General features: G+C 40.9%; 1 protein-coding gene across 1 annotated transcript in view; it reads left to right on the plus strand.

The window, feature by feature from the left end:
* The window catches only part of GRXCR1 (glutaredoxin and cysteine rich domain containing 1), a 49,398-nt gene extending 33,534 nt beyond the window's left edge, over positions 1-15,864 (plus strand). Inside the window, exons 3-5 of the mRNA XM_042469666.1 lie at positions 2,587-2,826; positions 12,274-12,339; positions 15,685-15,864. Coding sequence (XP_042325600.1) covers positions 2,587-2,826; positions 12,274-12,339; positions 15,685-15,864 — 486 coding nt within the window. The remainder of the gene's footprint in view (positions 1-2,586; positions 2,827-12,273; positions 12,340-15,684) is intronic.
* The last annotated feature ends 390 nt before the right edge of the window (positions 15,865-16,254 follow it).

Raw genomic sequence — 16,254 nt, forward strand, 5'->3', positions numbered from 1 at the left:
CAAACCATCATACTCTGATTTAATGGAATATAATCACATATAATACAAATGCTTCAATAAACAACAACAACAACAACAAAAAGCAATGCTAAAGAATGCATAATGCATATAGCTGTGAGAAGCATATGATTTAATCAAAGTGTCTTATTCTTTTTAACTGTTTAGATTATTTTAATTTATGCCCAAACAACTCAAAACATACAATTAACTATGATGAATTTATGTTAAAATAAAGCTATTTTTATTTGGGAATAATAAAAAAGGTGTTACAGTGTAATAATGCTGCCTATAAAAACAAATGATGCAATGGTTCACTTATAATATAGGGAGGCATAATAGCCAAACTTTAATATCAAGAGTAATAAAACAAAACCAACAAACGTGGACAGGTGAAGAAATCCAGAACAACCAATAGCCAAAGAAGACAGTGCCATCACAGACTGGATTTAGAAATCTATGGAAAGTCTGCACTTGTATAGAATTGTTCAAGTCAGCAGTATTTTCAAGGGGTGCTTGAAAAGCAGAATGTAATTTGAGAAGCACAAACAAAAATCTTTTGTAGTGGGGCTGAAAATATCAAGTGAGATTATGGAAATTATCACACTGCCCTCCCCCATCCTTTCTTCCTGAGCTGGGTGCGGGATGAAAACTTTAATACTGTACATGGATTTTATCACCCAGGCAGGAAGCATCTTGCACCTGATCATGGCATCCCGCATCCGATCTGGACTACTTCTGCACCTTGCAAAGAATGGGAAAATTGCATTCTTTCAAAAAGTGTAGGAGAAGTCTGGACTGGGTATGAGATGCCATGATCAGGTACAGGTTGCCTCCTGCCTGTGCACAGAAGTGTGCAATAAAATCTGCATGTTACAGTTTTCATCCTGCACCTAGGTCAGGATGAAAGGATGGAAATGGGCAAGTCAATAAACTCCCTAGTCACACTTCTCCAATATGTAATAGTTTTAAATTCCAAGAGGTTTATCTTGGCACATATGGAAACTCTCTCTCTCTCTCTCTCTCTGTATATACAGCAGAAAAGAGCATGGGGCATATCTCTCAGAAACTAACTGGTTTGCCTTGGCATTATGTTCCGAAATATCATGGGCACATGCTATTCCAAGAGGTTTGTCTTGGTACTATTTTTTGAAATGTCAGAAAAGAGTATGGGTCATATGTCTCAAAGTGTAGCCAGTTTGGATGAGAAAACATTCTGGCTTAGTGATGTGAGTAGCAATGCCAGAATGGTAAGGTATGTGTGAGGTGAGCAGAGGGAGTTGTTTCTATAATGTTACTACAGAGGGATGAATTCTGTGATTTGTTACTAAATGGAAAGTAACAGCCTTGACAAACTGGTGATAAACGTCAGCCTCAGGGCAGAGTGGGGGTGTGGTGTCCACACGACACATGCCACGATGCTGTCCTGACACCGCTGTCATGCCATGTGCCCAATCACATGGCAGGTGGCATCATGGCACTCCTCTGGTGCTGTATCCAGATGACGCAGTGCCAGAGGAATGCCAAAAAACCATGGCACTGATGATTATGGCCCGTACCGCATGTGGCTTGGTAATGATGCCGCAAGGCACCAATGGTGCACTTGCGGCGTCATCACCGCGCCGCAATGTGTGGATGCTAAGCGTCTCCTGCGTCAAGATAGCGGCGCCCATGTAGCATGGGCGCCACCATTTTGTAAGCGCTCGGCACGTACTAGGGTTAGGAAGGGGCATCCTTTCCAGATGCCTCTAACCCGTGCTGAGCACTTACAAAAAGGCGGCGCATGCTACATGGGCGCTCTATCTTGACGCAGGAGACGCTTGCACCACACATTGCGGCGCGGTGATGACACCGCAAGTGCACCATTGGTGCCTTGCGGCATTCATTCCGAGCCACAAAAAAGAAGCCACTTTTGCGGTTTCTTCTTGCTGCTCGGAGGAGTCGCGTGGTTTGGCCGCTGAGGCTCCTCCGTGCAGCAAATGACTTTTCAGATCGCCCTTTTGGGTGGTCTGTAAAGCGCCTATGGTACCCTTTTTGCGGCTCCCTTTTGCACCATGGAAAGGTCAAATTGGGGCTGTGGCATGTAGTTGTTGCAGCCCCAATCCGATGAAGAAAGAGGCGGTTGCAGGCTGCCCCTTAGGAGCGGTCTGTTTATCCCCTAATATTCTTATGAAACATTGAATGCAGTTAGGTTTGATGCAGGAATTATGTCCCACATCCTTAGTAGCCTTGCAAGTTTGATTGGAGTGCATCACTGAGACTAAATACTAATTCACTTGCATCCCTAAGAAGTGTATGACTGTCTTGGGCAGTTGCTTCTGTAGTCAAACTAGTACTCAAAACACCTCTTGATTTATAGTGACCCCATGAATTTCATATGGTTTCCTTGTGTAACCTCAGAGGGGTTTTTACCAGACCCTGCTTAGCTTCCAAGATCAGACAGGATCTGGTGCCTCTAAACTATTTAAGTCCCAAACAAATATATTAATATTTATTAATATCTAAAACTGCTGTGCTGTGTGTAGTTTTTTCAAACGTAAAAGGGGTATAAAAATATTAAAAATAATGTTTCCTCCTCCTTTTCTACAGGTATCTTCTGTTCTGGAATATGGACGTATAGTAATTTATACAACCAGCCTTCGTGTGGTTAGAACAACGTTTGAAAGATGTGAGTTGGTTCGAAAGATCTTCCAAAACCACAGAGTGAAATTTGAGGAGAAAAACATTGCATTGAACAGTGACTATGGAAAGGAATTAGATGAGAGATGCAGAAGAGTCGGTGAAATCCCATCATTACCAGTTGTGTTCATTGAAGGCCAGTATCTGGGGGTAAGTACAGTGTATATCTCTCTGTGGCTCCTATAATACAAATATAAAGCTATTAGTGTGAGCAACAAAGAGGGTTCATTTAAATAGAAAAGGGAGTTTAATAATTTCAAAAATCACTTCAGAAAATTTCTTCAGCATTTAGGGCACTCTTAAATACAATAGTAATGGTGAAGGAACACAAAAACACATTTCAGTACATAGCAGCTACATTGAAATCTGCATGTAATCATCATATGCAATGAGATTTTATGAAATCTTTAAAATTTTCAAGCAAACTTACTTAATCAGTTTTTATAAGGAAGACTTGTTGTTAACTGCTGTCAAGTCAACTTCAACTTGTGGTTACCTTTTGAATGAGAGACCTCTAAGTTGTCTTGTCATGAATAGCCTTGCTTAGGTCTTGCATACTAAGAGCTATGGCTTCCTTGAATGAGTCTAACCATCTGGAATGCAGTCTTCCTCTTTCCCTACTACCTTCTACATTACTGACATTATTATCTTTTCTAGTGAGTCATATTTTCTCATGGTATGGCCAAAGTACGAAAGTCTTGGTTTAGTCATCCTAGCATCTTGGGAGAGTTCAGGCATGTTTTGCTCTAGGACCCACTTATCTGTCTTTTGAGCAGTCCATGGGATCCATAGATCTTCTCCATCATCATATTTCAAATGAGCGTATTTTTTCCTACCAGCTTTTTTCACTTTCCACCTTTCATAACCATATACAATGGAAAATATGTTGGCATGGACAATTCTGACCTTAGTATTCAATTATATATCTTTATATCTGAGGATCTTGTCTAGCTCCTTCATAGCTGACCTTCCAAGTCTTCTTCTTCTTTTGATTTCTTGACTGCAGTCTCAATTCTGATTAATGACTGAGACAAGGTATGGGAAATCTTGAACTATTTCAATGTTTTCATTGTCTACTTTAAAGTTATGCAAATTATTTGTTGTCATCATTATTGTTTTCTTAATGTTGAATTGACAAACTGTTCTTGTACTTTCTTCCTTGACTTTGTTTAGTAATTGTTCCAAGTCTTTGCTGTTTTCTGCTAGTAGCATGGTGTCATCTGCATATTTCAAACAGCTGACGTTTCTTTTTCCAATTTACACACCTCCTTCTTCTGCCATCTGACATTGCCGCCATTGCAGCAAGTCACTTACTCTGAGGTCAGAATGAGGTGCCCAGCATCGATCACATGGTTGAGTTCCTTGTTCTGACCTCACAGTGAGTGACTTGCCATGGTGGTGGTGGCAGCAGTGGTGGGTGGCACAGCAGAATGCATTTTATTTAAAAGGTCACAACTCTTGCTTTTCAGGAATTGCAAACACTAGTGCCTGAGTTTGCCCCCAGAGAATATTCCTAACTGTAATCTTCTAACCCCAATCCTAATGCTCTAATCTGAAGTTAACATAAATATGATGTCCAAACATGATTTAATTCTACCTTAATTAATATATTTTTTCTGCTTTTGAAGAATGGGTAATGGAACTAATTGCACATGTAACGAAGAACATGATTCAGGCCTTTGTTGCTGTCTGCAGTGGCGTTACTGCACCTGGTGTCACTCAGTGTCTGGAGGGACAGGGCATCTGGGAGCAGGGCTTCCAAGGATGACACATGCTCTCTCCCCCATGCCACCCCATTCTTTTCCTGCTGAGGAAAAGGATGGAACAACACATGGGGAATGGAGTGAATGTGGGGATGGAGTGTGGGGGATGGAGTGCAGAGGGAGTGCAGCCATAGAGCACAGGAAACAGAGCATAGGGTACAGAGGCGTGAGTGGGATGGCATGCAGGGGATGGAGCACAGGGGACAGAGTGAGCACGAGGGACAGAACACAGGGGATGGAGCATGGGAAACAGAATATGCACAGAGGATGGAGCCCATGCAGGGGACGGAGCATGGGGGACAGAGCAAGCATGGGGAACAGAGTAGTGCAGGGATGGAGCACAGGGAATAGCGTGCAGAGAGACCAGGTGTCACCCCTCTTCTGAGGTGTCGCATAGTGTGGGCTGCACCACTGTACCCCCTTTATGACATCACAGGCTGTCCAGGATTTTGAATGTTTAACATGACAGTGAGTTGTGTACATACAATGTGAAAGTGATTTCGATACATTTTCTTCTAGAGAGCCAGGAATATGGTTTTGATGATAAATTTTCTGGATATGTATTGTCAGCATTTAACAGCAGAAGCAGCCGTGAAAATGAGCAAGATCCAGACATTTTTAAAAATCACCATTATTTCATTTTATGGCACTATGTAAATGTATCAACATAAGTATAAGTTTAGGTTAATCTGAACAAGAGAGAAAAATGGTATCTACGTAAGTACTAGCTCTTACCTACTGGAGAAATGCCAAATAGTCACATGCAAGAAACAGCTGTATTTATTGTGGTAATGCGTGTGGGGGTCAGATTCTAATATTAAATATCACATAAAACAAGGAAACAAACAAAGAAAATCCCCAGTCCAGCATATAGGAAACCTATGCATATGCAGAATGATGTACTATGAGAGTTTCTCATTCATACACTTAAAGTAGCCTCAGGTTAGAGCAAGGGTAATTTGCAGTGACAGCCAGAGAAGTGAGTCTGAAAAATGGGTCAAGTTATAAATATGAAATATTTCCTGTGACACACAGGCATATATTTAATCTTGCTTCACCCACTGGTATAAATATCCTAGTCCTAGTGTTAGTCCTAAACAGTGGGGAAAGGTGTAGCTGTGTGTGTGAGAGAGATGAGGGGGCCTTTGCCCCACAAATAAGGATCCCACCACCTAATGAAATTTTCCTTCAGTCCCCAAATTTCTAGCAATGAAGATTTTCATACCAGTGATTATCATGGGATAAGATACAGATATTCCAAATTAAAAAAAGTATATAATCCAAAACACTTATGCTCCCAAGCATTTTGGATAAGGAAAACTCAACCTGTAGTTTCAAAAGAACTTTTTTGCTTCCTTTCTTTGCAACAATGTAAGTTGAGTATGAGAGACCTCAAACCCATTTGGCTTGCTGCCCCGCAAACAATGGATGAAGCAACATTTATCAGAAGGCACCGACTGATTGAAAAGTCCTAGATTTTGTTCCTGTTCTTTCTGATTTTATAGTAGTTTAAAATAAACTCTCCTGGCTTGCTGGTATAAAAAGTCTCTGATCATGCTGGGAGAGGACAGAAAATATTCTGAAACAAACAAAACATTTATTTATCTCCAAAATAAAACTGGAAAGGACAGGAACAAAAGCTGGGAATTTCTGGTCTTTTTAATTAGTATGGATACACCTAAAATGTCATGAAACAAATGCCATATATTTATCTGTAGGATTCTAGAGGGGTCTATATAAGAGATAATTTTCCTCTGGATGCTGGAATATTTTTTTTAACACTCCTACTATACCCTCCAAGTGAGAATGATTCATATATTGATATACAGATTTTTTAATAATTGTGGGGCTTTTTTTTGTCCAATTCAGCTTGCTTTTGCTTTCTACTTTTCACTTTACAGGTTAACGCACTTTGAGAAAGTTTGTTGAAAAGCGATTCATACATTTACAGATAAATTATTATTGACAGCAGAGAAAATTAAAAAAAAAACCTTTTGTTGTCTTGTCATTTTCCCTCTAACAGCTGATCAATATGTTTGGTGAACTCAGTGCATAGCCTTTATCAGCAAGGAGGGTGAAGAAAGGGAAATAGTTTCAGTAGCAGGAAATGAAGCTGGTCCTGACCTGACAACATTGATTTGTTGTAAGGAAGATGGTTTTGAGAAAATAAACAAAAAAGCAACAACCAAACCCTGGAGTTACAAAAGGACAAAGATGCTTTTCAAGAATCAGTAGCAGCACTGAAAGGAAACAGGGAGAAATATTTTTGGACTGCAATTACAAAGCAGTGTAGTTTGGACTGCAACTACAAAACAGTATGTCATAGAATAGCTCTCAATTTGTGGGGTCTAAAAAGAAACACAAAGGGGCTCTCCAGACTGCCTCAAAAGGGTGGGCTGGAGGTGCCCAGTTTTCCTCTGGAGGGACACCGCAGCAGCCAAACCGTGCGGCATTCCTCTAGACCAAAAAGAACCCAGAAAAAACGGGTTCTTCTTGGTGGATGCAGACTACATCATCAGTGTACCATTGGGGCACTGTGATGCATCTATGATGCAAATGCGACACCTGGAGGTGCGGACGCTGTGCAGCACTTGTGTCATGCACGCGTGCCCCATATGGATGGGAGGCCGACATGATGGTGGCAGCGGCATGTTCTAGGGTTCCGGAGCGTGCTGTTGCTGCCCACTCCAGAACCCTAGAATTGGCGCTGGCACACCGCTTCTCACCCATCTGTCTCAGGCCTAATTGTTCCTATTTAGTCTCTTCCCCCCTACTGCAAACTGAGTTCAAAGTGCAAAATTAGTTTTCACTCAAGTAACCAGGCGGGAGGTAAAGGAGTGGACAGGAAGGGATAGAATTTTGCTTCTGGCAGAAGCGTACTGCTGCAGCCTCTCATAGTTTGTATGTTCTTCCTAATTAGTTACATTTGCATTTTGACCACACTCTGATGTTGCATGGCCCCATTTTCATCTGAAATGTTGGAGATTATGTAAAGAACAAAGCAGAAACACACACAAAACAAAAAGGACAGGAATTGCGGTATCATGTGCAAATAGGTAGCGCATTAATACACCCACATTTTCCTCCATAGGAATGCAAACCAGTGGAAACCAGAGATATATTGTGCAAGATTTTGTGTGATCATTGCTTCCAGTATGAATTAGCTGTCAGTATCTATTACCTCATATGCATTTACTTTGGATCTAAAAGTCAGTTTAGTTGATCTTTCTAACAACAAATGGTAGCTTTTATAAATTGTTCAAAACTTCCTACATATCCCAAGAAGATATCTATACTGGGGCTTTGTCATGAGTACGTTCCAACAATAAATAAACTGAAAGTCAGAAGACTGATTAACTATCTTTCTTTAAGGCAGTGGTGTCCAAACTCTGGCCCTCCAGGTGTTTTGGACTTCATCTCCCAGAAGCCCCAGCCACCTGGGCCAATAGTCTGGGATTCTGGGAGCTGAAGTTCAAAACACCTGGAGGGCCAGAGTTTGGACATCACTGCTTTAAGAGGTTGATGATGCTGTTGAGTTTACATCCAAACAGGGATAAACAGTATCATGGCATGATTTTGCCTTTATTCATATTTGCAAACAGCGATCTATGTACATCTTTGTAACATCATATTAACCAGAGCTGCTTGTATCTGAAAATGAATTATGCCCTCTGCTGGGGTAACAATGAAGCATATTAAACCAAACTATCTAGCTGGATGTTCGTTATAAAAAGCAGAATTCAGAAAATTTACTTTTAGGGACTAACATACCGAGAGTCCCATAGTCGGCATGCCCACTGGCTGGATTCTGAAAACTGTAGTAAAAATAAAATAAAAATCCAAACGGCTTTTCAAGCCCTAGAAGAAGGAATGTGGGCATTGAACTAATTTAAGGTAAGCAATGACAAATGCCCCCCCCCCCCCAAAAAAAGCCACCCTTCAAAATGTATTTGCTTGTACACTTAGGTATATTATTTTAGACCAATCAGATGTACCAAACTACATGCCTATGATGTTCTAGGCCCAGTCAAACATAACAGCTCCTAATGGATTTTGTGAGCAATCCAGCTACCTTTTACTTCCTTTAAAATACTTGCCTTAGTTAATCAAAGTACAGACTAAATTAGGGTGGCAAGCTGACTGCACATTTGCATATAGAAGCAGCAGAAGAGGTATTAAATTATGGGGCTGTAGGCAATCCCCAGCTTTCTAACAAATGCTGATGTAGGAAGAGGAGGCAGACATCACTCAAGACAAACATCATCCAATAAGATAGAGTGCAAGTATCCAGTTTCTTAGGCGGGGTACAAACCGCCGCTTTGCGGCGTTCCCCCGCCGCCGCCATTTACTCCGTGCGGGAGCCGCAGCAGCCAAACCGCGCGACTCCCGCGCGGAGCAAAAAAGAAGCTCCATTTCGGAGCTTCTTCTTGCGGTGCCTCTATGACGTCACGAGGCGCCTGGCGCGGACTCGCGATGTCATAGGCGCCGCGACACGTCTGGACGCTATGCGTCCAGTACGTAAAGATGGCGGCGCCCATGTAGAAGGTGCGCTGCCATCTTGTACGTATAGGATACGTACTAGGGTTAGGGGGGTGCGGAAGCACCGCCCTTCCTAACCCTAGTACGTATCCTATACGTACTATATGGCGGTGTGTATCCCGCCTTAATTTCTACAACTGCACCTAAGAAACAAAAGTGGACTTATAAAACTGAGGGTCGTGTTTTCACCTGAAGGTCTACCTTCAGCCACCTACCTCAGCAACAGAGCTGATGGAAGAAAGAGTTCAGTCTTAGGACAGATCTGACCAGATGAGAAGATACAATATTCAGAAAGTAAAGATGGGATCCTGAGGCAGATAGTGGCATCCTCTTTCACAGGCTAAAACCTCTGTAGACTAGAGGACAAGTTGTATGAATAAATAGCATGTATTGTACAGCTACCTTTGCTTTTGCTGTCATTAATTACATGCATTGGTATTGGTAATTTTCCCCAGGATTTTTTCAGGTAATTTTTTTTCAGGATTGCCCAGTTCTTGAACTGTCCCCTGCAGCCTTGTCACTGTGCCCCATGCCAGAGCTCAGGAAAAGTTATTTTTCTAGTTTGAGACTCCCAGATACCGATGAGTAACTTTAACCAAGCTGGGAGTAATAGTTCAAAAAGTAATGCTTCTTCCAAGCAACATCCATTCCTTCCCTCTCCAGCCACAATAGGAACAAAAGTTCTACGTGGTTAGATGTCCTAGAGGAGGCTTGGTAGCACTGTAACATCCCCCCCACCCCACCAAAGGCTTCTTTGAACAAGTCTTGATACCTGCCTGGTGAGGAGTGGCTTGGGGAACTGGGTATGTTTAGCATGGTGAAGGTTAAAAGGTGACATGATATCCAAGTTTAAATATTTTAAGGGATGTCACATTGAGGACAGAGTAATCTTGCCTTTTGCTGCTCCAAAGATTAGGACAGAGCAATGAATTAAAGCTACAGGGGAAAAAAATCAACCTGAACATTAGGAAGAATTTCCTGATGGTAATAGCTGTTCAACAGTGGAACACGCTGCCTTGGGGAGTGATGGATTCTCCTTCTTTGGAGGAGACTGGATGGCTATCTGTCGGGAATGCTTTGATTGTGTATTCCTACATGGCAGGGGGTTGGACTGGATGACCCTTGTGGTCTCTTCCAACTCTAGGATTTTATTATTCTGTTTTTGCCATGTATTCAGATCACAGCCAGAACTGGAAGAGCTAAGTCTCCTCATGATATCTGTAGAGGTCTCATTAATAACCCAGCACCTATAATTAATTAAGGAAGAAGCATTAATTAAGTAGAAGAGACTTGGCTGTATGGAAGGCATGAAGCACAATATGAAATTTGGCCCTTAATGTCTCTTAGAAGGGCATTGTCACATTCCTATTCCATTTGAAATTTTGTGTCTGCTTCTAAATTTGCTGCTACCATTGCAGATTCTGACAAAATCTTCAGCAACTGTGGCAGCTATGTATGGTGCTGTTGGCTTACAGACTATCTTCAGGCATCATAGAGACTTGTGAGACTGCAGAAGAGGGCAGAGAAAAGGACTCACTAGGTAAAATCAATTAAGTTGGACATTTTGAAGTATAAAGGGGCAACTTAATTCAATTCAACATAATTCAAATTCATTTTAATGAAAATTTTAGCATTGATTTAATTTAAATTGAATAGCAATTAAACTATTTTTAAATTGATTAACAATTAACTAAGTGCGCTAAGCCTTTCCTACTAACTTTCCTATCTTTGGAGCTTTGACCATTCCATAGTTAAGGAAGCTACAGGAAGGGAAAAGAAAAATCATTTTGATGTCTCACATGGATGGATGTGAATAATTGTGGTAGCTGGTAATTCTGCAGGTGCAAGAAGGCTGAAAAAAAGGGTGCAAAGCAACATGCAGGTCACCAGACATGTTTACCATCTTGATTACTAAGCAAGTACTGGTTCTGATACGGGAAGTACGCCAGCCCACAAGAACCCTGCTTAAAGCAATGGTGCAGCAAGTTAAAGGAAGGACTGGTCTTTGATCTAACTACTTTCACATTGCTTATATGTGATGATCATGTTGTAAAATGTGAGATATAGTAGTGGATCTCTCAAGGAGAACAATCAAACTTTCAAGGTAGATGCTGGACAACAATTAGTCCTACTCCCACCCACAGAGTCTAGCAAAGAAAAGAAAGACGTTTAGTCTTTGTAAAATATATAAAAACAGCTTTTCTTGCAATTTATTGTGCATAGTGAAATACAAGATCTAGTGGAGGAGAGTTGAAGTGGTCCAAGAACAAAGTGGGTGTGGAAATAAACAGAAAGTTAGCACAAATATATGCTGTGACTAAATTAGGTATTCGCCCCACCCACAATCCTATTTAGTACCAGTGTTTTCTCCAGTTACTGCTTTCCACCCCATCCCACTATTTTTTTTCTAGTTAGGGACCATGCAATGAATGAAAAGACATCACAGTATTATGTTGCCAGTCCAATGTGGCTATATGATATCATCACTGAGGTCAGATAAGATCAGTGTAAATGAATGAACGAACTTTTCCACATAGGATTCTGAAAAACAACCCATGCTGGTCGAATCATTCATAATACCCTTAGAATAAAACACATTAAGGACAAATGCCCAGCAATGTTGCTCAGATATTCAACAAGTCCTCTCATTAGTGGAAAAAGCCAAAGGAAGGTTTTATATCTCCTCTCTGACAGTTTTATTTCCTTTGCAGTAACCTTTTGTACATTCAAGAAGAAAAATGGAAAACCTCTTCATTACTGTCTTGTTCCATAGCTCAGATATTCCCCATGGTCCAATGTACTCAGTTGAAATGATTTTTATTATTCACTGAAGAATTTTGATTTTAGCATCATTATGATATTTTTCATCACTTGTCTTCCCTTGGTGTTACATATTCAACACTCTCTGTGGGATTTTGATGCTGAAATGCTTCAGTGGTAGAAATACTGTTTTTCTCATATGCATTTAGCTACATTCTCTGATGCACTATATATTTAAGATATTACCCTTCTAATATATAAACAAGATGCATCTCCCCCTCTTTTTTATAAAGAAGCATGTATTATAAAATAAAGGGTAAACGTCACAGTGATCATTTAACACAGCATATATATGAGACAAATGATCTTAGGTTCAGCAACAAAGTATGATTAGACTATTAATAATTTTCTGTTGCAGGATGAGAGAAGGCTTTCCTGTTCTTTCAGCTAAATAGCCAGGATTAAAACTCTTCCCAAATAATAAGCTATTTTATAGACTGGCTATTGATTTAACACACTACCTGTTTTCTTACAGGGTGCTGAGAAAATTTTGTCAATGAATGAATCAGGGGAGCTTCAAGACCTTTTAACCAAAATTGAGGTAACTAGTCAGTTTATAAAAGTATACATCAGTATATATATATATGCACCTTGGCTGTGTTTGGGCCACAGAGAAAAAGGTTTTTAAGGTCCCAGAAGTTTCCTCATTCTCTCAAGCTGCCTCACATCTTTGTCTGGAGAGGAGCACACAGTCACTGCCACCCAAAACTAGCATTTTCCCCACTGGACACCTGTTCAGCTTCAGTATTTGATTTGTCCTCAGATGCTGCTGGACATCACGTGCCCTTCAGCAACCACTTCTGACCAGCCAGGAGATGTTTTGCTAGAACATCCAAAGCATGCCACAGTGATATTGGGCATGCCACAGCCCAAGGGGTTTAACCACATGTCCCACTATGCCACCTGGTGTCATTGTTGCTGTTGCAAGTTCCTCCTTTTGAGGTCACGAAGAGGTAACCAGCCCAGCAATGTGATTAATGCTGGGTACCGCATTTCTGACTTCAGAGGGAGTGACTCATGCCAGCGGTGGTGATGCTGGCATGTAAACATCTGCCCAGCATCACTCTGGAGTGTGGGGATAACAGGGTGAATGTGGGCTAGCTACGTGGCCAAAATACTCCAGGAACAGCCTGGAGTATTCTGGCCAGTGTAGATGAGACCTCTGAGGCAGAGGAATTAGCAAACAATTGGGAAATATGCTGACCTGAGCTGTGGAGTTAGAAGAGCTGCTGCTACTCCATGCAGCTGAGGTCACAGCAGGCTGATATTTTCTGGGTCTGTTTCCAGCTATTGCCACTATTTTTGGATATAGGTTTTACATGTGATTTCTTCTGATGCTGCCTACCCCTCTAATTCTCTTCCTCCTGCTTGTTGGTGTCACTATGTTCCTCTGATGACCCTCAGCTTTCTTTCACTCACTTGAGCCTCAGATCCTGTTCTCTCTTATACAAGAGTGGACCAGCTAAAAATCTTTAGTATTTTGTAATACATAATTATTATGCATACCATTGTTATTTTCTTTGGAACCCACTGATTTTACCTGAGATGTCAAAAACTGTTGACATCTGTAATGATAATATTACCGAGAAAGGAAAAAACATGGTTTGGTCCCAAGAGTTTAGGTTCTGCCTTGATAGTTTGTAATGGCTCTCCTCCCATCTGCCCTGCTCATAACTTACTATTAACTCTTTGATTTCTCTAGACATGTGATTACTCAAATTTTCTGCACAAGAATTAACATTTCTGCATTGAGACATTATTTTCCATGCAGAAAATAGTATTATTTCTGCAGAGAATGCTGTTTTATGTGCAACTCCCGCCCCCAAAAAAACCCCAAGTACGAATTTTGTGCAGAATAAATCCTGAATGGTGAAGATTGTAATCAATCCAGGATTCTTCTGGTCAGAGTTTCTTGACATTTAAAAATTACATTTTTGTACATGTTTTTTGACCATTAAAATACTTGACAGTGGGCTCTTGGTATTTGCTGAGGTTTGATTCCAGTGGATACCAAAATCTGACGATGCTCAAGTCCCATTAAATACAATGGCATAGTAAAATGTTGTCTGTTATATAAAATGGCATAATTAAGGTTTGCTCTTTGGTACATATATTACATCTAAATATTTTCAAGCTGTGGATGCTTGAATCTGTAGATAAAAAAATATCCATGGATATAAAGGGCTGACTGTAAACCTTTCTGTTCCTATTGTCATGTCTGTTGGTGGGAATATATGGTCATAATTTTACATTCTCAGGTTTAGTTGTCTTTATATTAATTTACAGTTGTAAGGGCATTCTGACATCAAAGCCTTCAAACTTTGCTTCTCTATGAGACAGAAGAGATTTTATGTTATTCATGCAATTCATGTAATTATTAAAGCATGGTTATTTTTTAAATGTAAATATCAGGCCCAGAACTTCTCAGTCTCCATTAGGATCATGGCATAAAAGCAATTTGGACATTCCTGACCATTATGTTGGTAGGAAAGTTGGAAGTCAAGAAACCAATGGGAATGTCCTTTCTGATGCAAATACCAGTTGAAGTGGAGTGGAGTGGAATAAATTTTCTGCTATAGTGATAAATACAAAGAGTAAAAACCACAATCAAGATATCCTCTCCCTCTATAGCTACCATTAAAAAGTCCCCAACAATACTGAATGAATAATATCACATCTATTTTCACCACATACCAACTATATATTACATTATAAATAAGGGGCAGCCGATGCTATCTTTTCCTTTTTAAGTTGATAAAAGGGAATAGGTTATTTATGCAAGGGACCTGATGAGTAGCAAGGGGATGCTAATTCTTCCTTACCCATCCAATTTTTCTATGCAAAGTTACATAAAATTTACCTTTAATTCCCCACCAAACTAGGCTCTGAAATTGGAAGAAGTTTTGTTGGTGGGCAGTGGCATCACTGAGTGGCACTGTCAACCAGTGCAGTGTGTGTGTAAACTGCTTTGCCCTGTCACCTGTCCACTTACTCAGCCGCCCCCATAAATACCTTTAGGGTCTGGTGTGGTTGCAGCCACGCCGGACCCTGAAGACAGCCACCCCTCCTAAAGGTCTTCAGAGTCTGGCATGGCTGCAGCCAAGTCAGATCCTGAAGGTGCTGCCTTCCCAGCCACCAGGGACATAGCCAAGGGGGGGGGTTTCTTGGAGTCCGGACCCCCCTTTCCATTAGAAAAATGAATGGTGTGTGCTGCTGCGCTGCCACACCCAAGCCCCATTATAATGGTAGCATTTAGTCTGGACCCCCCCTTCCTAAAATCCTAGCTACGTCCCTGCAGTCACCACTACTAAGGGATGCAGTGCTGTGACCTCTAGAAGGCCTGTTTAGGGTCTGGTGTGGTTGCTAGGTGAGCAGGAAAACATGCTTTCTCACTTGTCCAATAGCATGCCAGTCCGCCCAGTTGTTCCCTCTAGAGTGTTACCCAGTACAGTCCACATCCCCTGCATTGCCTTAGTGATACTACTGCCAGTGGAAGGAAAGGGCTTGGGAATAATTTTTGACTGCACAATTGGTTAACCTGTAAGGATTGTTTCTGCTGTTTGGGTATTTTGGTAAATCAGTTTTAAGGATATGTTATCTTTTCTACCTCAAAATTGCTGTTAGCCATCAAAATTCAGATAGCACCTTTTTTTTGGAGGGGACCTTTGGCCTGAACTAAGACATGGAGAGGAAGATTCAAACTTCCATGGTCACAAATCTGCTTGTGATACTTTGGTGGCTGCAATTTCCATAGACAAGGAAACACAGCAATTACAGTCACCCAATTAATGTTACATGTAGTTCAGTCCTCAGAATGCAGAACACAATGTAAATAATAGATACTAGTTTCTTCCTACCCCTATTCCCTCCCCCCTTTGTTTTGCAGAAAGTGCAACACCCCCATGAATGCCTCTCATGCGGGGGCTTTGGTTTTATTCCATGCTCAGCGTGCCATGGGAGCAAGATGTCAGTGTTTCGGAACTGTTTTACGGACTCATTCAAAGCCCTCAAGTGCACTGCTTGCAATGAGAATGGGTTGCAACGCTGCAAGAGCTGCCTGAGCTAAAGGAGAGCGCCTTGATACACAAAACCACCTCATTTTATTATGTCAACACAGCAGTTTGTTATATTCTTTTATATCAATGGGAAAAAACCTACAATGTTTCTCTAAATCAATCAATAAAGTTCATTTGTAAAAAAAAATGCATCTGCATACATATTTCATGGAGTCCTTTATTTAATGAAATGACATCATTGCTTGTCATCGTATAATAAGCCAATGTAGCATCTGGACTAAAATTTCATTAAAACATGGTTGAACATGTTATTATGACATTAAGCCTGCATTAAAAGAACATTCTAAGAATTTTAGAGATGCTGCCAAATAGAGCTCTAAGTGGATTATGAGCAACATTTCAAGGTTGTACTTACAGGGTGAATTTTTTTTGAGAGTAAA

This window comes from Sceloporus undulatus, chromosome 5 (assembly GCF_019175285.1).
Source record: "Sceloporus undulatus isolate JIND9_A2432 ecotype Alabama chromosome 5, SceUnd_v1.1, whole genome shotgun sequence".
Taxonomy (NCBI): Eukaryota; Metazoa; Chordata; class Lepidosauria; order Squamata; family Phrynosomatidae; genus Sceloporus; species Sceloporus undulatus.